The sequence below is a fragment of the Dendrobium catenatum genome, unplaced genomic scaffold, assembly GCF_001605985.2.
Source record: "Dendrobium catenatum unplaced genomic scaffold, ASM160598v2 fragScaff_scaffold_911, whole genome shotgun sequence".
Taxonomy (NCBI): Eukaryota; Viridiplantae; Streptophyta; class Magnoliopsida; order Asparagales; family Orchidaceae; genus Dendrobium; species Dendrobium catenatum.
The window spans coordinates 832629-859754 of NW_021319373.1; the positions used below are offsets into that span (position 1 = coordinate 832629).

The 27126-nt window shown below is 35.8% G+C and overlaps 1 protein-coding gene across 1 annotated transcript; it reads left to right on the forward strand.

Annotated features, from left to right (window-relative positions):
• LOC110109551 lies at positions 1 to 25026 on the forward strand. The gene is made up of 2 exons (XM_020840664.2): positions 1 to 518; positions 24490 to 25026. Exons 1-2 carry the CDS (start codon positions 188 to 190, stop codon positions 24816 to 24818), a joined length of 660 nt encoding a protein of 219 aa, XP_020696323.1. The 5' UTR covers positions 1 to 187; the 3' UTR covers positions 24819 to 25026.
• The last annotated feature ends 2100 nt before the right edge of the window (positions 25027 to 27126 follow it).

The following is a 27126-nucleotide window of genomic DNA, read 5'->3' on the forward strand; positions in this document are numbered from 1 at the left end:
AGCCAAGGTAATATTTTGCCCGCAATTTCCATTCTCGTTCTCTGTGTCTCTCTCTTTCTCTCCAGATGACATAAAATTAGCAGCTTAGCATGGCCATCAACGCCCATCTTCTCTTCAAAACCGCAATCAAAACACCCTAATTTCACTAATATACCAATCCCCGCCAATCCTCCCCGTGCGCGCCTCTATGGATTCAGTGACGGTTGAAACTAACGATGGTGTGGAGCTGAGCGCTAGACTCTTCAAGCCGGCCGACCTGAGGATCAGCGACTACGTGGTGGTGCTTGTGCACCCCTTCACAGTTCTCGGTGGGTTCCAGGGACTTCTTCGGGGGATCGCATCGGGACTCGCCGAGAGAGGGTTTTGCGCGGTAACCTTCGATATGAGGGGCGCCGGTCGTTCCTCTGGCCGGCCATCTCTTACCGGATTTACTGAGATTGGGGACGTCGTCGCCGTGTGCAAGTGGGTTTCGGATACCCTTTCTCCTCGCGGTATCGTTCTTGTGGGTTCTTCAGCAGGTAAAAGATTGCATCTTTTCCAAGAACGTATAATCTTTAATATTATAAAACTTCAAGCTGAACCACTATTAGCTGCCATTTATTGATGTTAAAATAGAGACTATCTATCTTATGAGATAGGATTGCAGAATGATGATTCCTGTTGAGCAGTGGTCCGGTTTTAGATTAGCTTGATCCACAAGCTATCACATTAATTGTAAATGCCCTTTAATGAATAGGCATTGTAGGACGATGATAGAAGCCCCTTGTAATAAGCCCTTTAATGAATAAATCTCTCCCTCTCCCATTCTCTATCCCTCTATTCTCTTTGGAAAGCTGTTCTTGCAATAGAACAACGAAATCAAGAAGCTCAAGCTTCATTGAAGAAAATAACAAGTGATATCAGAGGCTCGTTGAGGCGATCTCGAGGAAAGAGGAAGGTTCTTGCAGTCCAAAAAGAGAGGGGAGGCGAAAGACAGGCTTTTGGGTGAGCGAGCAAGCGACGTGGGGTCAGGAGGCTTGAAGTTGGTGCCGTGCGGGAAGCGTGAGCGTGGGATTGGGGCCAGGTTGCAAGTGCGGGCATGCGGTGGGCAGGCTAGGTCACGCAGGATGCAAGTTGAACTGCAGTTTTGCGACAGGCGGGCTCGAAGCAAGGCTGTCGCGCGAAGGTTGGTACGAGTCACGGGATAGAGTGGAGGTCTTCTGGCTTGGTGCTTCATGTATTCAAGAAAGGGAGCTAGAGTGCAAGTGATTGGACTGCGGAGCAGAAGCATGGCCTGGTGCGCAAGCCTGCAAGATCTTGTAATCGAGAAGGGTGTTGGGCTTAAGTGGGCTAAATCGTGCAGAGACGGATGTTCGGGAGCCGTGTGTAGACGACGGAGAGGAGGGTCCCAGGCGGTTGGGCCGAGTGTGCGGAGGCGGATTGAGGTAGTGTGCTTGGAGACAAATGATAGCACAACGAATTCAAGCCGTGTAGGCGTTCAGTAGGAGCTGAATACCACCGGGTGAACATCAATATTTGTTTTTATGTTTTCTTGAACAGAAAGACCACCTGTATGGGCCGGGTGTTGCTTGTGCGGAAGGGGGGAAGAAACAGAGGGCTAGACGAATGTGCAGTTTTGCATGTGGGATGGACTTCAGATGGAGTCTAGGAAGCAAAGGGGTTGTTGTGTGTCTAAGCAGTAGATCAAAAGCAGCAAGATCAAGAATTGGTGGCTTGTGCGAAGTTGTAGGTTGGAGTGCGCACGGGTGCTGGGGGGAAGACTGGCGAGTCGGAGGATGCTCGATGCTAGAGCGCGGGCGTGCCACGCAGAAGCATATGTGTGGGCCAGAAGCATGCAGGAGCAGGCAATGCACAAAGCAAGACATGCATATCACATGAAGAACAATGACGGGTGTAGGCATGCGTGATTTAGATCGCGCTGGAGCGCAAGCTGGAGGCATGGATCGAGATGCACAGTGAAGTCTAGGCGTGAGCATGATTGGGCTCGGTTCGACGGGTTTGTTCGTGGAGTTAGTGCTGGGAGCCGATTAGATCGCAATAAGTGCACAGATGGTTCTTTGATCGTAAAATCATACCAAGGTGGAGATTCTTGTGTAGGTTGAACTGCAAGCTATCACACTAATTATAAATGCCTATAAATAGACATTGTAGGATGATGGTAGAAGCCCCTTGTAATAAGCCCTTTATAATGAATAAAGCTCTCTCTCTCTCTCTCTCTCTCTCTCCCATTCTCTATTCCTCTCTTCTCTTTGGAAAGCTGTTCTTGCAACATAACAGGGAAATCAAGAACCTCAAGCTTCCTCCAAGAACATAACAATTCCTGTGCTAAGTTTATTAGGATTCTTTCATATCTGTTGTTTCTATGCTTGTTTATAAATATTTTTTACATATTTAATATGCTCTTTTTTATTGTTGTTAGTATTTAGTAACACTCATTTAGGGGCTGTTTAATTGCAAATATTTAGAATACATGCATTTTGAGAATGCAGTTTGCAGAAAATACAATAAATAGAGTGGGTTTTGATTTCTTGGTTGTTTGATTTGTTGTCAAATGAATGCATGTAAGTAATTTTCTTGTATTTGGTTGTCTGTCAAGTAATTTTTTAATGCATCATATCTGCCAAAATATATCCCAAGAAATACCTTTAACATGTTTAAGATGCTCTTTTAATTGCTGTTATTAACACTCTTTTAGGGGATTTTGATTGCAAATATTTAGGATACATGCATTTTGAGAATGCAGTGTGCCTTAAATACAATAAATAGAGTGGATTTTGATTTCTTGGTTGTTTTATTTCTGTTAAATCAATGCATGTGAGTCATTTTATTGTATTTTGTTGTCTGTCTACTAATTTTTTAATACATCATATTTGTCAAAATATATCCGAAGAACTATCATTATACCATTAGTATCCACTTGAAAGAAATACAATTATTTATTGACAAACAATTGCTATCATTATGCTAAAGCAAAATCAATGTATGCTTAACAAACTGCAGTGAAATAATACGTGACAAATAAGAAATATGAACAGCAATCTAACTACAATAGGCTTCTCTTCATTTTCTATGATATCCTCTGATAAGCAAATTTGAGAAGGTAAAAGGGTGCCCATTAGAAAACTAGGGTTCTTCTTTGCCTAGATGAGGTTCTTGCAGAAGAGGGATTTCTAATGGTGTTTGTTTTCTTACAGAAAGAAAGGATCATTAATGGAGTTTGCAAGTGTATATAGTGAAATATAGAAAATGGTTCGATTGAATTTCTTGGATTTGCTTGAAGAAAATGAAAAAAATGAGGAAAGAACATTAAGGAGTCTAAGATTTTTGGATTACAATGAGTGTTAATATGTAAAAGAAAAAATAAAAAAATGTGTGATTCTGTAAAAAAATGGAGTCTTTTGTGTGGTGTTGGTGGAGATTTAAAACAACTGATAATGATATTTATCAAAAATCAATCCATCCAAAAGGGCGCTTAGGTTTGCTACCTAATGAAGAAAAAATGTGGGACGAAAAGAGATGCAGATGACTAAGTATTAGAGCTGGAGTGTGGTCACTGATGGGGACATAGGCACATGATAGCGGAGGGTATTGCTGACGGGGATAGAGATGATGTCACGTGGGAGCAAGGTTGTGAGCAAAGGGGTTGGGGACAATGATGCATTTGGAATTTAGTCAATTTAGGTGGATTTGGCATTCATAGAAATTGTGGCTTTTGAAATATTCCAAATTCCCAACAAAACATAATTTGCATTGGTTCTACTTTATACCCAACATGTGAAAAATTAGAAAACATGTATTCATTTTACTTAACACTCCAAATACTTGCAACTAAGAAACCCTTAGTAGATTTCACTGCACTTAACAAGTTTCTTTATTTCACCTCTTAAATTTTCTAAATATTATATAATTTCTTGTTGATAAATATATGAATGTTCATGGCCATGTTCTCGTAATACTTAAGTAGACACTATTGTTTCTTTGTCATTGAAATGCCTGGATCTTTATTGATGTGTAATCTTAATAGAGTGTTTTTTTTTGTCTGTTTTTAATCCGTTTTTAACTTTGTCGTTGCTAGGTTCCAAGTCCTGGATGAAAAATGTGGAGGGTTGCGTTAGGTAGTCAATAGATAGGTAAAACTTGTCGAATAATCATGGCATGAATCTTTTAATACCTTGTATTAATGCTAGGACATTCCCTGGAAGTGACATATTGTATGGTCTGAAAACAACGACAAGTGTGCAAGGGCTGTTGCACTGGCGCCCGAATAAGAACTTGGAATGGATATAGGCAAAGAAGCTAGTCCATGAAATTATTAGGATAGAAACTTGGAATATATGTTAATTTTGGAATGACCTAGAAGAATTAATACAAAATATACATTTTGAAATTTTTTTTTATTGGATGAGATTTAAATGGACATGGTAGAGAGGTAAATGATTTTAAAGCATTCATGATGGCTATGACTTTGGAGTGAAATGAAGGTGGTAAGACCATATTAGATTTTTTTTAGCTTATGATTTTATAATTGCTAATATCTTATTTAAGAAAAGAGATAAGCATCTCATCACTTATAAGAATGTGTATATTAAAACTCATATTGATTATTTTCTTATAAAAATTATATCATTTAGATTGCAAAGATTGTAAAGTTATTCCGAATGTAACTTTATGTACTAATATCGCTTATTAGTTTTTGGACATTAAGATGAAGGGCAAAAAAAAAAAAAAAAAAATCGTTGTTTTAGGATAGATGAGGATATTTAAAGAATATTAACAAAAATATTTTGAGTGTAATATTCTAGATCTTAAAATTTTGTCTGTGCATGACGAAGCTAATATTATGTGGAAAAAAGTAGATAGTGATATTAAGAATGTTGTAAAAGATGTGCTTAGAGTATCAAAGAAAAAAGCTACTAATAGTAAAAAATATTTGGTGTCGGAATCAAAATGTGCAAGAAAAGATAAAAAAAAAGAAGATATGCTATAAAAATTGGTTTAGCTGTAAAAATTCTAGTAACTGGAAAATATATAAAGAGGCTCGTAAGGAGTCTAAAAAAGCAATATGCAATACAAAAATTTTAGCTTTTAATGATTTTTATAATTGAATTAGATACTAAGGAGGGGAAAGATATATGTATAAGTTAGCTAAATAAAGAAATAGGTGTAGTAAATATTTAGTTCAAGTGAATTGTATTAAAGATAAAGATAAAAAAGTGCTTTTATTGGAAGAGAATATTCAACAAAGGTGGATGAGATATTTTGCTATACTTTTTAATGAAAATTGTGAGAATGCGATTGACTTTATTGACCTTAGTATTCTAAATGAAAATAAAAATTTTTGTTTTTATCAGCATATTAGTAAAACCATAGTTAAAGAGGGTTTAAAGAAAATGAAGTGTGAAAAAGTTATTGGACCTGATGATATTCCAATAGAGGTGTGGAAATGCTTGGGAGATGAAGGAATTTCTTGGCTTACTAAATTTTTTAATATGATTTTGAAGACTAAAAAGATGCTAGATGAGTGGAGAATGAGCGTTTTGTTTCTTATTTTTAAGAATAAAGGTTATGCACATGATTGTGTGGATTATAGAGGAATTAATTTAATGTGTCATACTTTAAAACTACGGGAGTGGAGCATAGGTTGCGGCTTGACACTAATGTTTCTTAAAATCAAATTGGATTCATGCCAGGTATGTCTACTATGGAAGCTGTACATTTATTGAGAGGTTTGATGGATAATTATAGAGAGAAAAAATAGGATCTACATATGATTTTTATTGATATAGAGAAAGCATATGATAAAGTTTCAAGAGAAATTCTATGGAGAGTTTTATATAAGAAAGGGGTTAATAATGCTTATATTCAAGTCATTAAGGATATGTATGCAGGAGCTGTTACTTGCGTTCAAATACAAGGTGGTTTTATCAAGTATTTCTCTATTTTAGTTTGATTACATCAAGAATAAGCCTTAAGCCCATATCTTTTTGCTTTAGTCATGGATGTTCTCACTAGACATTTGCAAGAAGTTGTATCCTGATGTATACTTTTTGCTGATGATATTCTTCTTGTTGATAAGACTAGAGAGGGAGTTGAAGGTAAACTTGAATAATGGAGGTCAACCTTAGAGTCAACAGGCTTTTGTTTGAGTAAATCTAAAACTGATATATGGAGTGTAATATTAGTAATAATAGATCTAGTTTGGGGGGGGGGGGGGTGGGGGGGGGGTTGTGACTTTGAAAGATTAAGTCATTAATAAAAGTACACGTTTTAGTTATCTTGGATCTATTTTTCATAGTGACGGTGAAATAGATTAGGATATTATTAGTAGAATTCAAGTTGGATGGTTGAAGTGGATGAATGCATTGGGCTTGTGTGATAGAAAAGTCCCTCTCAAACTTAAGGGAAAATTCTATAAGATGGCAGTGAGACCTGCAATGCTTTATGGTGTAGAATGTTGGCCATTAAAGGATAAACATAATATTAAGTTAAGTGTCGTAGAGATGAGGATGCTCAGGTGGATGAGTGGCTTTACTCTTAGAGACATGATACGAAATGAGCACATACATGAAAAGGTTGGAGTAGCTCTAGTAGAAGATAAGATTAGAGAGATTCGTCTTGGATGGTTTGGTCACATAAAATGGCAGCCTTCCGATGACTCGGTTAGGATAGTAGATATATTAGATTTGACTTATGTTAAGAAAGGTAGAAGTAGACCTAAAAAGGCTTGGCTAGAAAATATTAGAAATGACCTTTCTTAATTAGATTTAGATGAGAATTTGACTCATAACATGGCACAATGGAGAAAAAGGATTCATGTACCCGACCCCACATAGTGAAATAAAGGCTTATTGTTGTTGTTGTAGAAGATCTTTAAATTATTATTTGGTTGGATTCCATGCATTCTTTTGGTTTACATCAAAAGAAGGAAAATGTTTGTTTTGTTAGTGGTCTTTGAAATTACTATTTCTGAAATTTGATTTATTTGAATTTCTTTGGTGAATTAAAACAATAAACCCTAAGACATCCTAAATCAATGAACCTATTGTCATAAAACAACCAATGCTAAATGGAATCATTAAATTTTTCATGGTGTGAGTTTGCAATGTAAATAGAACTATTTTGTTGTTTTAAGATGACGTTGATTACATCAATTGCTAAACTATGTTGATTTGATACAATAGCTTGTACAGCTAACGTAATCCTTGTGTTATTTGATACTAAGGTCTTGACGTCTAGCGGTACTTATATGGATGCAGTAGTGGAAAAGCTGCATAAAATATTTGGTAAGCTAGTTGGTAGCCTGTGGTAATAGTCATATGTGTATATAGATACTAACCAAATTTATTAACTAGATTAGTTTTTTGTCCAACACTTGAGGTAGACAACATTTGTTTTGTTTTGTTTTTTTAGAGCGTGTACAAGGTGAGGCAAAGCACCACCTGAGCATCTTATACCCTCCATGGTCATTTGATAAGGCCTGTCTTGGAAATTTTTTGTAGGACTATTGAGGTAAAAGTGAATGTTTCTTCTTTTTCTCTATAGCTTCTAAAAATGTGTAGGGCATGTTGTCATCTCCTTTCTGAGGCTTATCTGAGGTCTAGGCTCTAGGAGGTTAGGTGCATTACTTCCAAGCTATGGATTGCTTTTTTATCCTTTTAAGGACTGGGTGCAGCGGTTTAGTTGCCTTTATTGTGTAATTTGAAGCTTGTAGGTTTGAGTGATAAATATGGCCTATCTGCAAATATAGGGTAAAGCTGCATACATCAACCCCTCCCCCCAGAACTTATAGAGCCTTGGAGGGAGCTTTGAATACGTCCTTTTTAAGCTCTATGACAAAAACTGCCTTTGGTTGGGCTCCTTTTTATCCTTTTGGCTTTTTGGTAAGGTATTTTCTGTTGTTGCATTTTTTTTAATTTGAGATATCAAAATTATGTTAAATGATGCCAACATCATGATTTTGCGCCTTAACCTTCATCTTACATTGATATTTCCCCCTTTTCTGTACAAGTTTTGTGAACTATATTCTTGCATTCTTTTTTCAATCCATCTTGCATGTTAATTATCCATTTTACAATTTTGTAGATTACCTTTCAGTTATAACTTGTGCAAGTTTGATAAGTTTTTTTATTTGCTCTTATTCTTTTTTTTTTAAAATATAAAACATTGAAGATTTGATGTTTATCTTTACCCTATTTTTCTTAGAACTGGCTATGATTTATCTATTTTTTTCAAAGACGAGTTTTTTAACTTTCAGGTTGCAGATCTTGTTTTTGGGCGTTTTACACTGTACATTTTGAATTATTTGTTATGCAGAAAATGCTTTATTACTATTGAGTATTTTCTGAAGTTGATGGCTGATGTGGAAAATGGAAATGCTTTGCCAGTTTTCATTCTCTTTAAATGATTTTGGGTTTTGTTCCTTTATGGTGCCTTTGGTATTAAGAGGTGCATGAAAAGATGGATAAAGCATAATTTTTACAACTAGAATTGTAGTGCCTTATGAACTATCAAGCAAAAAAAAAATAAAAAAATAAAATAAATATATATATATACATCGCACTAAAATTTGCTAAGTTAACTTCCAACTTGTAGTGCCAATTAATACTTTCTTGGCATGACTTTGCAATGCCTTCATCTTTTGACCTTTCTAAAAATAGTTTGGTTAGGAAAAGAAAACTTTTTGCTGTTGATGTTCAATTCATCGTACTTTTGATTTCCGCTCTAGAGTAATCATATGATAAATTCTATACATGCCTCCTTGAATGATGATAAATTTCAAATTATAAAAATCAAAGTGCTGTTATTGTACACATTACTTATTGCCTATCTAATTATTAGCTTTAATCAAAAGTACTCTTTGGTCATTGAGAGGAGTAATTAATAATAAGAGCTTCGCCTATGGGAAACCTTAACTTAGATTTTAAAGTCTTCGTGAAATGAGGGTGAAATTTTTAGGTGGTGTCTAATTTTCAATGTAATCTGGCTTTTGAATATTTGATTTGACACATCCATTAAAACTCTCCCAATGCAGAGAGATTGGGGCGAGAATTTTCCTAGCCCTCACAATCAAAGGAGCTCTCCCAAACTTCTTTTCTATTTGTTTAATGAAAAAAAATTATTTAGGAAAGAAGAGTTACATTGATTTAATTTTTAACTATATATATATATATCTTCTTTTGACTATAATTTTTCAAATTTTAAATTTAGGTGTTTTTCTTTTATTGTAACTTAAAATAATTTATATATTACATTCAGTAATAACAAGAAGATAACCTATGCAATGTATACGGTGATGATGTATAATTTAATTAAAATTATTAAAATAATAATTCATTATATGATAATGATAATATACTAATTTTATTCAAAAAATGAATATATAAGATTGAATTTTATAGATAGAATTAACCGTTCTTTAGTGATTTACTATTATTTTATCATAATCATAAATTTTTAAATAAGTACTTAAAATCTTTATTGAAGTATTCTTTAGTAATTTAATTTAATGAAGTTATTATATTTGAAGATTACAATACTGAAATAAAGCAAAAGTCAGATTATCATAATCATATAATAATTCATCTTTTTTTTTTCTTTTAGATTAGTTTTTACATATCATCATTTGTATTATAATAAAAATGGAGCCCCAAAAAATAAATGGAGAAGGAATTTTTTTTCTTAAAATTATTGTCCAACATTCAATCTACCAAGTATTCCAAGTCTTACAATAATAATGAGGGTCGATATATAGAGCTCTTATTTGAAGAGGAGATTGTTAAGACGTATGAGAGTATTGAGTTTAATTTCACATCAGCTATGCGAAAAGTATCTTTGTGCGTACCAATTGGTTTACTCTCACTTATAAGACCAAGTATTTTGGTTAAAAATAGGTTTGATCATTGGCATGTCTTACCCAACTTGACCCCCTTTTGGTTCTTTGCTCCCTAATAGTTGCATCTAATCAATAAGATCCTTAATCATTGGCCGTGGGTTTCTATTTATTATGATGTCTTGTACATTGCTCGATTGTCACTGCACATTCTTTACTAACCATCTTTATTCATAACCATCATGATTGGTGAATTGTAATACGAGGAACTGATTTGAATGGCTCCTTGCTCTACTATCTACTTGCCTTTTGATCCCCTTACTCTTGACTTGATTTGATAGCGGAGCTTATTCTATTAATGGCAACTCATGCTCTACTAGTCTCTTGGGAGGCAAGTATTTCACCTCCTTGAATTACTCCGAGAATTTTTACGAATGCTTATTATTCTCTTGGCTCTTTGCAGAGTCTAGCATGACAGAAATATGTAATTTACATAATACCTCACTATTTCGTTGTTGAAGAAAGAGTACAATGTCTGGACTAGAATGCCACATCCCGACCTTCTCAGTAGGCATAAGAAAAAGAAGTGAGAGATGTTAGCTATTTTGAACACAAAGGTCTTGTCATCCTTGAATCCTTATACTCTACTCTTTTCTGAATCTGTCTTAATAATTATGGATTTGGATGTGCGCTTATCCTCGATCTAAGCTTTCACACATTTGCTTCAACAATCAAGCTCATTCTGCTCCTGAGGTCATAACTAGATGAAATCAAAGTCTTATACACTTGCAAATTATAAGTCAGAGCAGAACCTTGTTAACGCTCTTATCCTTTTGCTTTTTTATGTCATCAAGATCTTACGGGTTGCCTTGTACATCTATTTCATTTCCATACCTCGTCAACTGTGGTGGTGATAACATGTTTTTACGTTCTTGCATCATTCTTGCTATTAAGTTAGGATGAAGCTTCCAGTATTTTTTATTTTTGTGGCCATTAAAACTGCACGAGTATGATGAGGCCTCCTTTAATTATTTTTCCTAACCTTTTCCTCTTTACGCTTGCATTTTTATGTGCTGATTTTTCTTATTTTTTGAACTAGATTTGGGATAAAGGCTTGATGTTGTTGTTGTTAAACTAGATTTGGTTTTTTTCCCCTTCAATAGCGATGGCTTTGTGATTCTCTACAAGTATGATTATTGAAAAGAGTTTCAGCTTTTATTAGTGTTATGCAACCCCTACAATATACTATTTGAAGGTAAATCTATCCTATAAAAGAGATATCCATGTCAATAGCCTGCTTATGGAACTCCATGATATGATCATACGTTGAATTTCGATGTCTTTTGTTTGAGTTTATGCCACTGGATTTACTTAACATTTTCGTTGTTGATGAGGTAAAACTGAGATTTCCGCAATCCTTTAAATTACAACCATTTTATATTATACGGAGAGTTCTACCACAGCTTTTCCGGGAGGACATTTGAGCCATGCGAGATCTTAATCCGATTGTTTACCTTTTTGATATTAATAGTGCCATCGAATAATGATAGCTTGAGCTTGGCATCCACTTTGAAGGGTGTTGGGTGCCTTGATATTAATGGTGCCATCAAATGATGATCCTTCGATGCATTATTCCAATCACTTTCATCTTATTGTTCAAGAAACATCGAAACCTTACCATTGCCTAGGATTGTCATGCTTTCAAGAAGATTGGACATACCCTTGCCTAATTTAGCAAATTTTCTTTATAATCTCGCAGAATCTAGCTCCTGTTTATCTCCTTGTGTTATCGTCCTCCATTTAGCCTCAATAGGGTTTTAAATGCTAGTTTTTGTTATGATTGTGATACTCACTTTCCCATAATTAACAAATTTCCCTCAAATACTAATTTATGACATCCATCGTGGAAGATCAACGTTCAATCTTCTCGATAAATGAGATCACATGTGGGTTCCAAAAATTCACACACCAACCTCTTCGCACTTTTTTTTTTATGAGAGTTTTAGTAGATGATGTTTCTAATCAAATTTTCAGAATACAAATTAGATTTAAGATAAGTCAACTCCCAAAAATTTTGCCCTTATTTTACGAGTACTTTTTTATCTAAGTTCAAGTGTCTCATAAACCCAAACCCCAATGGTTAACTATCTCTCCCGATGATGAGAGAGAACATTTGATTAATTTTAATCATTTGATAAATACTATATACCTGACATATACTAGCATCAGTTTTTGGATTAAGATTTGGATTTGGATTTTTAGGGTTTAAAATTCATCACCTTACACTTAAAGTAGATGATGGGGGAATAAGGATCCCATGATTCTATCATCCCGTGCTGTCATAGTCCTTAGTCTACTTAGTCAAAGGAGAGAGTTGACCAAGCTTGACCAAAGGATTATTGTCGGCAGTCATGTGTTGCTTCATTCAATGAAACTTTATAGACTTAGGGTGGATATTGCTATTAGACCAGTCCAAGATGGACCGGCCCAGCCGACCCAACACTAGGGCCGGCTCCTGGTTTAATTCCAGGCAGACCAGGGAAATCTCCAGCCCCCATGTGGGGCTCATGGATTGATGGTAAATTCAAATAGGAGGGGCAGGTTTAGGAGGGAATTTATTTAGGGAATGGTTGTTTCGTAATTATGCTTTTATTTGTATTTTCTAAATCGGAGGGAAAGGGTTAGGGTTATATATGTTTTTGTTGAATTTAAGAGTTCTCTAGATTTGCTTGGGCTGTAGCTGCCGGCTAGAGATTGGGAGAGCCAGATCTTCCTCTCAAATTGAAAATCCATTGCATCTTTCTTGTTTTCTTCTACTTTTCATCTATTATTAAGTTTTCCTATTTATTTGATAAGGAATTTCTTCAAATTTTTGCCTGTTCTTGCTGAAATTCCCAATTTGAGTCAATATTTTGGTGATTTCTGCATCTGTTTCATAATAAATTGGTATTAGAGCGCTTTCTTGGGTGGAAAAACAAGTTTTCTTCGCTGTTTTTGCGATTGGGACTTAGATCCAATTAATGACAACAAAGAAGTGGATGCATTGGGGGGCGATATGGAATAACTTAAGGCCGGAGTAGAAGAAAAAATATTCCAGGGTTGAGGGAAGACTCCATGCCATCAAGAACCGTTTTGAGAACTTTGAAGAGATGATGAAAAAGATGCTTGAGATGCAATCGAAAGCATCACCGACGATTCCGAGGGTGGAACCACTAGGAAAGGAGATCCAGGAGGACAATGATGAATTGGAGTGTTTTCCATCATAGACTGCCACGTGGAGCCTCATTGGTGGGCAAATTGGGTTATTTTGAAGGGAGGATAGCAAGGAGGAAGGAAGGCGATCCTTTTGGGAGATTATCCAGGCATGGGGAGAAGTTGAATGGAGAAGGGCATGGTTGGGGGGGGGGAAGTCAACAACAACAACAACATCAAGCCTTTATCCCACTACGTGGGGTCGGCTACATGAATCCTTTTTCTCCATTGTGTCCTATTAAAAGTCAAATTCTCGTTTAAATCTAATAAAGAATGGTCATTCCTAATATTTTCTAACCATGCCTTTTTAGGTCTACCCCTACCTTTCTTAACATAAGTCAAATCTAATACCTCTACTCTCCTAACCGAGTCATCGAAAGGCCGCCGTTTTATGTGACCAAACCATCTAAGGTGACTCTCTCTAATCTTATCTTCTACTGGAGCTACTCCAACCTTTCCACGTATATGCTCATTACGTATCCTATCTCTAAGGGTAAAGCCACTCATCCACCTGAGCATCCTCATCTCTGCCACACTTAACTTAGTATTATGCTTCTCTTTTAATGGCCAACATTCGGCACCATAAAGCATTGCAGGCCTCACTACCATCTTATAGAATTTTCCCTTAAGTTTGAGGGGTACATTTCTATCACATAACAAGCCCGATGCATTTCTCCACTTCAACCATCCAACTTGAATTCTGTTGATAATATCCCCATCTATTTCACCATCACTCTGAACAATAGATCCAAGATATCTAAAATGTGTACTCTTATTAATGACTTGATCGCCGAAAGTCACAAACCCCTCAAAAATAGAGGCGTTCATCCCTGTAGAAAAATTTTGACCGTCCCGTACAATCTTTGTCCGAGAACAAAATAGATCCATTCGTCCCTATACAAAAATTGGGATCGTCCCGTACAATCTTCATCCGAAAACAAAATAGAGGTGTTCGTTTCTGTATGAAAATTGAAATCGTCCCGTATTAACCATACTTAGAAAAAATATTTTCATTTCTATTTGTTCAACTGCTCGTTGGGGAAAATAACTGATCATATCATTCCGTATGAAGTGATATCATATAGTATGATCAGTTTAAAAAATAAGAATTTTAAACTCTCCCCCGGTATGTGTGTGCTCAGTTACTCAATTACAATCACACTCTCTGAGACTCAATAAAATAAAAAATACAGACTTCAACTATAATAAACTCTTAAATGATCTTGATTTGAAGTCTTCAACAACCCAGAGTATGATTTTCCTAAAATATTAGTACACACAAGAGCAAAACAATTCTTCCAAAAACTCCTATCTCTTTGTTTGGCTAACTTATACATATATCTTTCTCCCTCCTTAGTATTTAATCTATTATATAAATCGCTAAAAGCTAATGTCTTTGCATCGCATATGGCTTTCTTAGCATCCTTACGAGCAACTTTATATATTTCCCAATTATCGGAATTTTTAAAATTAAACCAATTTTTATAACAAATCTTCTTATTTTTAATCTTTTCTTGCACAATTGGATTCCACCACCAACTATTTTTACTATTATGAGCTTTTCCCTTTGATACTCCAAGGACATCTTTTGCAATATTCTTAATATCAGTAGCCACTTTTTCCCACATAATATTAGCATCCTCATGCACAGACAAAATCTTAAGATCTAAAATCTTATTTCCAAAAATATTTTTGTTAATATTCTTTAAATGCCCCATATTTTTGTTAATATTCTTTAAATGCCCCATATTTTTGTTAATATTCTTTAAATGCCCCATATTTTTGTTAATATTCTTTAAATGCCCCATATTTTTGTTAATATTCTTTAAATGCCCCCATTTAATCCTAGAAAATTGTTTTATTTTATTTTTTATTTTATGCCCCTTTATCTTAAAGTCCAAAACTAATAATCGATTTTGGGTACATAAATTTTCACTTGGAATAACTTTACAATCTTTGCAATCTAAACGATTTAATTTTCTTATAAGAAAATAGTCAATCTGGGTTGTATTATATCCATTTTTATAAGTGATGAGATGCTCATTCCTTTTCTTAAATAAGGTATTAGCAATTGAAAAATCATAAGCTAAATAAAAATCCAATATGATCTTGTCACCTTCATTCGTCGTTCCAAATCCATGGCCACCATGATTGTTTTTAAAATCATCTACCTCTCTACCAACATGTCCATTTAAATCTCCTCCAATAAAAACTCTTTCTTCGGTATCTTTTGTATTAATTCTTCTAAGTTATTCCAAAAATTTAATTTAGAAGTCATATCCAAACCTATTTGAGGAGCATAAGCACTTATAATATTAACAATCTTATCATCAACAACAATCTTTAAAGCTATAATTCTATCTCCAATCCTATTAATTTTTATAACATTATCCTTTAAACTCTTATCTATAATAACACCTACACCATTTCTAGTACGACTCCTACCCGAATACCAAAGTTTAAATCCTAAACTATCAATTTCCTTAGCCTTCTCTCCAACCCATTTAGTTTCCTGAATGCACAAAATATTTAACTTCCTATGAATCATAATATCTATTAATTCCATTAATTTTCCTGTAAGGGAACTTATATCTGGTCAAAATCCTCTAAGGGAGTCATGGGGTCAAAATCCTCTAAGGGAGGAAGGAAGGGAATCACACAACCACTATACCGGGGGAAGAAACCATTAGGATATGGATGCGAGGGCAAGGAAGCTAAAGATGTTGGTCTTTGAAGGGGAGGATGCTCAAGGTTGGGTGTACTGAGTCAATCGTTACTTTGCCATTAATAGGTTGAATGAAGAGGAGAAACTCATAGGGGAGGGTCTATGTTTGGAAGGGGAAGACCTAGTTCGATTTCAATGGAGGGAGGCGATATATCCGATCTACTCATGTGGAGAATTTAAGGAGTATTTGTTGGAACGTTTCCGAGCCATTCGGGAAGGAGACCTCCACGAGTAGTTCTTTTCCCTAACTCAGAAGGGGACAATTATGGAGTACCGGAAGAAGTTTGAGCTTATTTCAAGGAGATTGAGGGGAATCTCTAAGGAAGGATTGGAGGAAAATTTTATGAAGGAGATTAGGAAGGACATACAGGCAGAACTCAAGATATTGAGGCCTAGGGGGCTGAGAGAGACGATGGAGCTAGCTCAAAGGATGGATGAAAAATATAAGAGGGAGAAAGCCAACAAAAGCAACAGAAGATCAAAACTGATCGAATATATTGTCAATTCATGGCAGAAGATACTTGTTCTTGATAGTGACTTTATTTAACTCATTGTAGTCAATGCACATATACATCGTAACATCTTTTTTCTTCACAAATAGAATATGTGCCCCCCATAGAGACACACTAGGATGAACAAATCCCCTGTCAACTAATTCCTGAAGCTCCTTAGGTACTATCCTATACGAATCCCTAGAAATCAAAGCCGTACTGGAAAATATATCAATACAAAACTTTATATTTCTATTTTGAGGTAAATTGACTAACTCCTCAAGAAATACATCCAGAAATTCCTGTACTATCGAGACATTAAAAAGTGAAACATAATCTATACTCCTATCTCATATTGATACTATAAATACCATGAAACTCTTATTCCACAATCTATTTGTTTACACAGTAGAAATCAAACAAGATAAAAACCTCTTATTCCTTGAAATACACACCTCTCACTGCCCAAAAGTAATATAATTCGTTTATTTAAGAAATCATTTTGAGCCTCGTAGTGACTCAACCAATATATATCCAAAATAACATCATATGAGAAAATTGATAATAAAATCAAACTGGATTTTTAGTTCTTATTAGAAGTCTCAATATTATAAAAATAAAATCTACTTGTTATCATCCCATCTTGAGTTGGTAAGGTAACATAAAGAGAAACATGCACTACAATTGAAGGCAACTATAGTTAATCAAAGAAACACTCAAAAATAAATGAACGACGAGCTCTATAATTGAATAAAACATGACATGGATTCTCAGAAATATAAACTACACCTGTCACAATATTTGAGGCATCTCGAGCCTCATGCCGAGTCAAATTATACACACATGGATGAACTGTAGCTGAAGCAACAGTAATGCCTAACTTTCTCTGACCACTACCAGATGGTCTACCTACTACTAAACCATAACCACTACCTCTACCAATAAAATTATCAACAAAGGTATGAAGTGGAACTGTCATTGGTCTCCCTGCTGATCTAACAGAAATCTCAGATCAAGTGTGCTCACTAGCTACAGAGCATATATGGCCAAAGCGGTGAACTTTGTCTCTTACTGCATAACTGTCCTGCTCCTCTGAATTCGTCTCATAAAAGTTTCATGTATCTACTGTCATGCAGAAGGTGGTACAAACCAAGCTTTAAACACCTGTAAGAACTCTTAACTAATAAGAGAATTCAATCTCCTCATAAATCTCTCCTCCTATTGGTCCATCCACCAGTACTCAACCTCATCATCTAATAGAAAAACTACTAATGGTACCTTCCTCTCAGGAGGACACTGTATACCATCAAATCTCTTCTCCAGCCTCCTCAACCAGTCTTCTTCTTCTGTGGGCTCAATAGTTCCCACAAATCTCGGAGGCTTCAATCTCAAAAATATTTATAGATGTCTATTTACCTCTTCATATCTTATAGCAGGAACCCTACTCTGTGTCTCACCCATCATCCAGGCTATCAAAATAGCAAACTAAGAAACTGTATATGAACCAACTATCGAAGCAATACTATGTATTGGAGCTGCCTGATTAGCACTCAGTCCATCCATTATATCTGGGTCTAGTAGATCCATGCTCACACAGAAAATGCAACTGAACACATATGCGCATGAACCAAATAATAATAAACACTCAAATAGCTCAAAACTATCCCACTTGACTTACAAATCAATTCTTATAGCTATGCTTTACGATCCATTCCAAAACTATGCCTCTAATACCACAAAAATTTGTCACACTCCAACCAGATCAGGATATAATCTATTGTATTGAGTTGTGACAAGAAAATCTCAAGATCTAGTTTTGAAATGTTCCAGATTATCAACCATTTTCATTTCAAATAAAACTATAGTCTAAAGAGCTATTAAAATATCTAAATATTGAAAATAAGCTCATCCACAAAGTTTCTTTTATTTCATCAAAATGTATCTACATTACAATACATGGCTACAGACAAAAGTTACATAAATTAAAATTAACTAGTCATGACTGTACAATAATCAAAATAACAAAATATCTATCAACTTAGGTTTGATGCTGAACTGCTAACTGACAGTCCCATTTTCTTTTCCAGATCCTAAAAATCATAAGCAAATCACAGTGAGCAACCACGGCTCATCAAGCCACACAAATCAATCTAAATTTTCAAATTCTTTTCTTTTATTAAACATTTTACTGAACATTTAAATGCAGTTAAATGCAATGTAATAAATCATTATTTGTACTGAGAAAGATAATAAAAGTATAATAATTATCCAATTTATTGAAATAACAATACTGAACATATAAATCATATAACAATTTATATCACATTTTGTGGATTCAGACATAATCTCAAAGAATAGCCTCTTATTACTCTCTTTTGTGCTTATAGTACAAGAATATGCCCGTAGGCACCAGAATATAACTTATAACTGAAAGTTCGTTAGTGATGTTAAGCCCTATAGAACTGGCCCGAGGCTAACCAAGAGGGGGGGGGGGGCAACTCGACCTACGTCCATTCACCGGAGGAGCCCTTCGAGTATTGCATTACAAACGTGACTCTCCTTTAGCCCCCACAGCTAGGCGGAGAAGCCCTCACAAAAACACCTCCTTTTTGCCACGCCCGGCAAGGCAGAGAACCAAACTCCTTTTGCTTCCTCCTGAAGCAGGCAGAGAACCACGATCACTTGCTGAAACTTACCTCTCCCAACCCTTTCAAGGACAAGAGACTTTAGGGAAGAAGAAGTGGAACAATGTTTGGAGCAACCCTTGTGAATCCCCTCACAAGCTCCCCCTCACAAGATCCTTTCTCCCTCTCTCTCTCTCTCCTTTAGGTTTTCTCAGATCAAGACAGCAGCCAAGGATGTTAAAAAACGTTGAACAAGAGCTCTTAGATAGAAGAGCTTCAAAGGAGCTCATTAATTGCAAGTTGCTGACTATATCGTCCAGGACGATATGGAAATCGTCCTGGTCGATCAGTACAAACCTCAGAAGATCGTCCAGAGCATCGTCCTGAATGCAAACTGGACGATTGAAAATTAGCTTGATCGTCCAGGACGATCTCACGATCGTCCTGGCCGATCAGTTCAAATCAGAGGAAAATCGTCCAGAGTATCGTCCTAAATTCAAGCTGTCCGATCCATATCGTCCAGCACATCGTCCTGAATTTTTTCCGGCCGATATTTATCGTCCAGGAGTGACTAAGGATTTTAGAATCGATCGTCCTGGCCGATCTTTAGATCGTCCAGGACGATAGGTTCGTATCAATCAACCTTAATTACCCCCTTGATTGTCTGATCAATTAAGGCATAATTGTGAATATCGTCCAGGCTGATCCAAGATTGTCCTGGCCGATTATCAAAAATACAGAATACCTTAATTGTTTATGGCGGCAATATCTTTCTGTTTTGAGCCTATCGTCCTGGCCGATACAAGTATCGTCCAGGCCGATTGGCTAATGACGGCTGTCTTAATTAAGAACCCTTGATTAGATTCTCTGTTTTAAGCCAGATCATCCAGGACGATGTAAATATCATCCTGGCCGATATGAGCAAAAAACAGAAATTCTAAGTATCTCAAGTGTGTGTGTGTGGGGTTACTTTGCATCAGTCACATCAAAGATTACAATTGACTCAAGAAGGGAAAAAATAAAATTACAGACTGACTCAACCCTAATCTACCTAGTCTTGAGCTAATTCTGATTTTCGTCCGATCTTTGAGTCCTAAAAAGTTAGTAGAAAAAAGGCAGTCGTAGTGAAACAATATTTGTTTGCAATCATCAAAGTCATAATCTAAAAACATGTTTGTAACAATCTCCCCCTTTTTGATGATAACAAACATATCGATAATCAATTCTAAAACAGTAATGCAAAACTAACCAAGCTTTCAATTTTTCGAACAGAAACAAGTACAAACATACTATAAGAGCAAGTACAAACACACTACTCCTTTTGACATCTCAAAAAGGAGGAGGAAACTAAAAACAAAAACTAAAGCAATGAAAAAACCAACGTTTTGAAAACCGGACCGGACATTGAACCGGAAGAAAGAGAGGTTCACGGTTCGACCGGTTGAACCGGGGTCGAACCGGATGACGTAATAAATAATAATATTATTAAAAAATTAATAAGATTGATAAAATAATGAAATATAATAATCATATAATTTCCTATAAATTATTGTTAATTTATATTACATAGTGTAAGTTATTTAAAAACTTAAAACTCTCAATATAAAATCATAAATATAATTAAATATTTTATTATAAAAATATTTTATTTTGTAAAATAAAAATTTTTAGAGTTGAAAAATTGAAATTTTACAAATTTTTTAACATAAGAGTAATTCATTTGATAAAAAATAATTGTTATTAACTAAAAAAATAAAATAAATATTTTACAAAAAGATTTAAAAAATAAATATTATTCAAATCATGAAAATTAATTTTTATATTATAATTTTTACTTGAGCCGCTTAACGAACAAAAATAAATTCACATAAACTTCATAATATATATAATAAAATATATTTAAAATATAAAAATTAAACATAAATAAATAAAAAATAAATATTATCTACTTAAAAAAATAAATATCATTCATATTATAAAAATTAATTAAAAAATTTGTTAAAAAAAACTATATTGTATAGTGTATATAAGTATATAACTATACATGAAACTAAAAATGAGTTTTGGCTTTGAGGTTTAGTCCCACATCCCTTGGAAGTGACACTTTGTATTGTTTATATACCTCTTTGCTTTCACACAAGCCATCAGCTAATTTGGGTAATGAAGGCATACGGTTAAAATAAACTGTTGAAACATGCCTTAAACACATATTTAAAGTTTTATATTAACATTTATATATATTTAACACTAAATAATTTATTAATATTAAAAAAATTTGAACCGGCCGGTTTTAAAAAACCCGGACCGGTTTGCCGGTTCACTGGTTGAACCGGCGGTTTTTGCCAAAACCGGCCGGTTCGAAGTGTTGATGCTCTTGTGCAACAATTTAAGCATCGAAACGGGTCTCCCAACGATCAAATCTCTCCACTAACTGGTCAAACTATGAGTGCTGGCGAAGAGGAGCAGGATCAGGAACGGGAGCGGGAGCCTCCTCCTCCTCGGCCCCCTGAAGTTCCCCATCCCCTGGGTGGAGACGAGTACTGTGAAGGATATTGAAAGAGCTGTTTGAGTAGCAAGGAGGCTGAAGGTCGTGACAAGCAGGATATTGAAGATTGTATTTGGTTTCAAGAATATAGGCTATGAGATGTCCTAAAGCAAGGTTGGGTTTCCTCCTATGGCCTGGATCGCGAATAGTTGTTAAATGATCAATGTATCGAAAGATTAGATCAGTAGCATTAAATTCTCTCCGGGCCATGATGAAAAAGGTAGTCAGAGAAAGCAGAGGAGTGATGTGGACTCGGTCCCCGGCTTTTGGAATAATGGAGGTGCGAAGGACATGCTGAATTGTCCTAGCATCTTTGACTAAAGAGCTAGTCTCTCCAACATGAAAGGGTGTGTTGGTCTGGCGAAGAAAATGGTTTGTCGTGGACCAGTCAAAATCAGGATCTGAGACGATTATATGCAGCTTATCCCCGGTGGTGGATAGCTGCAAAAGTTCAGCACAGTCCTGATATGTGATCTCGACCGGGCGTCGATTCACATAGGAGGTCAGGGCTGTGAAAGTAGAATTTATGCGCAGGTTTGCCTAAAATTCTAACATAAGTTCTGAAGAAAAAGGGACAGCGAGGGTAAGAATGAAACAGAGAGAAGTGTGAGCAAAGAGATCCATTACCAGATATGAAAGGTTGACATGATTGATGGTTCTGGAAAGGGTGATGCCACATTCTTTATACCGACGGTAGGCTGCTTGATCCTCCACTTCCCTGAATCGAGGGTCCAGAGTGGCCCTCGAGGAACTTCCAAAAGCCTAACGGACTCGCTTCCAGAAACCCTTGTGAATCCCCTCACAAGCTCCCCCTCACAAGATCCTCTCTCTTTCCCTCTCTCTTTCTCTCCTTTAGGTTTTCTCAGGTCAAGACAGCAGCCAAGGATGTTCAAAAACGTTGAACAAGAGCTCTTAAATAGAAGAGCTTCAAAGGAGCTCATTAATTGCAAGTTGCCAACTATATCGTCCAGGACGATATGGAAATCGTCCTGCGATTAGTATAAATCTCAGAAGATCGGCCAGAGCATCGCCCTGAATGCAAATTAGACGATTGAAAATTGGCTTGATCGTCCTGGCCGATCAGTTCAAATCAGAGGAAAATCGTCCAGAGCATCGCCCTGAATTCAAGCTGTCCGATCCAGATCGTCCAGCACATCGCCCTGAATTTGTTCCGGCCGATATTTATCGTCCATAAGTGACTAAGGATTTTAGAATTGATCGTCCTGGCCGATCTTTAGATCGTCCAGGACGATAGGATCGTATCAATCATCCTTAATTACCCCCTTGATTGTCTGATCAATTAAGACATAATTGTGAATATCGTCCAGGTCGATCCAAGATCGTCTTGGCCGATTATAAAAAATACAGAATACCTTAATTGTTTATGGCGACAATATCTTTCTGTTTTGAGCCTATCGTCATGGCCGATACAAGTATCGTCCAGGCCGATTGGCTAATGACGGTTGCCTTAATTAAGAATCCCTGATTAGATTCTCTATTTTAAGCCAGATCGTTCAGGACGATGTAAATATCGTCCTGGCCGATATGAGCAAAAAAAAAGAAATTCTAAGTCTCTCAAGTGTGTGTGTGAGGGGTTACTTTGCATCAGTCACACCAAATATTACAATTGACTCAAGAAGGGAAAAAATAAAATTACAGACTGACTCAACCTTAATCTACCCAGTCTTGAGCTGATTCTGATTTCCGTCCGATCTTTGAGTCCTGAAAAGTCAGTAGAAAAAAGGCAGTCGTAGTAAAACAAGATTTGTTTGCTATCATCAAAATCATAATCTAAAAACATGATTGTAACAATAACTACCGGACAACTCCCCTTGGCCTATTGGTTGAGAGCTTAGGCTTCCAACTAAGAGGTCCAAGGTTCAAGTCCATGTGTATGCATTGTGTGTGTGAGTTTGCCTTAAATGGCCTAAATGTCCCAAAAAAAAAAAAAACAATAACTACCGGAACACGCCTTATAGGCACCAGAATATTCCCTGACACTAACACAATCTCAAAGGATTATGGCCCCTTATAGCTCCCACCAGTTATAATTTAATCACATATGCTCATATATCATCACATTATAACAATTGAACATATGTCAAAATTGTACATTTTTCTATAACGGTAGGTAACATAAAATAGTACAAGACAAAATGCACATTTTCATAAAATAACTATATTATTATGGATTGTGTAAAATAATATTTTAAGACTTTTATCATATTTTAGCACTTTTTTTAATTTTGATGTAGTTGCGCGTCTTTTGAAACTAAGATTTTAAAAATGCATTTATTATTCATTCCATACAACATTCTTTGACGTCACTCTTACACATTCATTGCACTAATCAGAGCACATTTGAACTTTTGATTTGAGAATGGTGTACTTTCTCGTGTAATTTTTAGTGTATGTGTATTGTGTAATTGCATAAATTTTAGTACATCTTATGATGCATGTGTGATATTCGGTGCACAGGATGTATTTGCACATTTCTCGAGATAATTTTGATAGAGTTTAAAGTTTATCTTGTGATACGTGCACATGCATTTTAAATATTCAAATTTGATTATTTTGCTAGCCTTCACAATCCTTGTACGAATTTTGTAAATTTTGATTGTTGCATTTATATTTTACAATTTTAGGAATTTTAATAATCGCTTTACTTGTAGCATTTAGCGTGCCACTAATAGGATTCATCAATTGTGTCGCAAATACTCCTTACGAGCTTCCTCCTACTACGCTAAGAAAAACATATGCGGGCCTCTACTCTCTATGCGGAGCGTATAGCTAACTAGTCCACTCATAGCGTTGCGAACATCGCCGACATGCTTTCTCCTACCATTCTAAGAAAACATATATAGGCCTCCACTCGTTGCAGGTTCTTAGCTTTAGTGGCATTATATATGCACGCACGAATGAGGCAAGATGCAACGATTGAGCGAGGACACATGCAAGCACACATATTTTTTCTTTTTAATACCATCTAAAAAGCTAACATCGATATCTGAATTTTGGAACAGGAGCTCCTATTGCAGGATCTGCGGTGGATAAAATAGAGCAAGTAGTGGGCTATGTTAGCTTGGGTTACCCCTTTGGCTGGACCGCATCAATCCTCTTTGGAAGACACCATGAATCCATTCTCCGATCTCAAAAACCCAAACTATTCATAATGGGCACCAAGGATGGATTCACAACTGTAAAACAACTCAAAAACAAGTTGAAATCGGCTGCCGGCCGTGTCGAAACCCATCTGCTCGAAGGAGTCGGACATTTCCAAATGGAAGGTCCTGCTTATGATGCCCAGATGGTTGATCTCATCATCAAATTCATTCAGTCATTGCAATCATAGTTTTATGAATTAAAACACCAATATGTGAGCAGTTGTAATATTAGATGAATGATGTTATGAACATCCGAATTTATTTGAAATAGGCATCAGAATTGATGCTTGAATGTGATATATGAATCTGGCTGCTTTGTTTTGTCTTGATAAAGTGCTGCAAAACTATTAAAATCTGAGAGGGAGGATACCAAAACAGTATTAATTCTTGTTACAATATCTAGGGTTATGAAAAGAATCTCCTTATGTTTGGCATGTAAAAGTAGTCAGAAAATATGTTGAATGATTTCATTATATTTAGCTCATTATTTATTTATTATCAATTGTTCAAAAAATGGCTCTTATTTTGCTTGACCTCTAACATGCCCAACACAAATTGATCAGACTTGTCAACCTGGTTTTGATCAGGCACAATAATTTGTGTTCAGGTTGACTCATTTAATAAATGGATTGAATTAAGGTAGACTTCTGAACTCATTTTTTACTTAAACATGACCTGTTTATTTTTTTGCCTATGGGTTTATTTTTATTATTTTTTATCAAATATCATAAATTTAAAATTCATCAAAATTTTACTATTTCATTCCTTTTTCATTGTTCAAAAAACCAAAAAATTTAAAACCCTGTCATTAAATATTTTATACACGCTTTTCATCAACCCAACAACACCACTATAAATTTATTTATTTTTTAAAATGTGATCCTTAATTTCAATTAAATAAATGTGCCTTATTAAGCATCTTTTGTTCTTAGTTGAATATTGGTCCAGACAAGTTTTGTCATAGCGATGCATACTGATACAACCTTCCAACTTCTTCCACTTGATATTCTAAATCAAATAAATAAAATCAATTTTAAGGAAATTTAGAAAATTATTGAATTTTTAACAAATATACATCTTTTGGGAACTGCACGCTCAACCCTTGATTTATTATTCTATGCGAAGTTCGGATGGCGTCCGGAAATCAATAAAAATGCGTCACGTCATCTCAAAAAATGTATCGTACTCGGTATCGAGCTCAATACCTAAGCATAACCGAACAGGAGAATCGTCCGATGTTTGGACTGCCATTTCCCACTGACTATGATCTTTTCAACTTCCATCGTCCATTAACTATGGTTCCTCCGATCACCGTTGCTTGCCAGCTACGATCCCTCTGACCTTCATCGCCATAGTACGGTCCTATAAACTAAATGAGCAAACTAACATTCTCTTGAGATCAGCTTTCATATTTTTGGATTCTTACAACCCCAACTTTATAATGTGCTATATAGTTTTTAGATTGAGCAAACACCTACCCCTTAGAAAGCGCATCATTTGTTATAAACAATAAAGACTATTGGATTCATTTCAACTAGGTCAAGTTCCGTGGTTTTCCGCCTTTAAGGGTTTTCCATGTAAAAATTGTTGTGTCATTTTTTATTGGTGCACACCTCTCTTTGTATATGTATGTGTGCTAGATCTTCGTACAAAGCTAAGACTCTTTAAACCTTATATCTCTCTATTGTCATGAATGTTCTTGGACACAACAAGGTTGATGAGATTGACAATAAACGATAGCTTGTGAAGGGTGATGAGACAACAATGAAGGGCAAAGGGCACGAGATAAAATCGATTATTGTCAAAATGTGTTTTTGGGTTGGATTCTGGTCTAACAAAAAACCGACCCCTCGACTGCTCCAATCCAAACCCAACTAAATTACACAAATGAGTCATAAATCTGAACTCGGACCTAACCCGTCATAAATTCAGGTCAAACTGACCCAACATGCGGACCTGGGTAAGTGCAGAGCGCGAGTTGAGAGTGCTTGGGTGGTAGATGACTGTGCGGTCACACCTAATGTATGCGGGAGCAATGGGGGCTATAGCAGACACAGTGTGAACGTATGGTCACCCGAGTCGAAGTTTGGAGCGGACACAGTGCGATCAAGTGAGTGGGAGCTGGGCAGTCACATAATTCGGCAGGTCATTTTTGGGTTGGTGGGTTGACTTGGACCCGACCCAATTTTTCAAATGGATCGAAAATTAGAAATCAAATCCAACCCATTTGTTAAACGGGTCAACTTGAAATTATTATTATTATTATTTTTATCTGATCATAAATTGACACCCTTAATGATCTTATGAGATGGCTAAGGGACATGTTATATATATATATATATATATATATTAAAATTTAGATGTAGTGCTATGTACGTAAATACCCTTTTCAGGGGCCGCGAAGACGGAGACCGCTGACTTTGAAAGTTAAAAAAAAAACAATCTTATATAACTTCGTAGCCCAAAGCCCGAGACCGGCAGACTTCCAAGTTCCAA

Coding starts and splice junctions, on each gene's coding strand:
- LOC110109551 (XM_020840664.2), top strand. CDS start 188: ATGGATTCAGTGACGGTTGAAACTAACGATGGTGTGGAGCTGAGCGCT. Junction 519..24,489: donor TCTTGTGGGTTCTTCAGCAG/GTAAAAGATTGC, acceptor ATTTTGGAACAG/GAGCTCCTATTGCAGGATCT.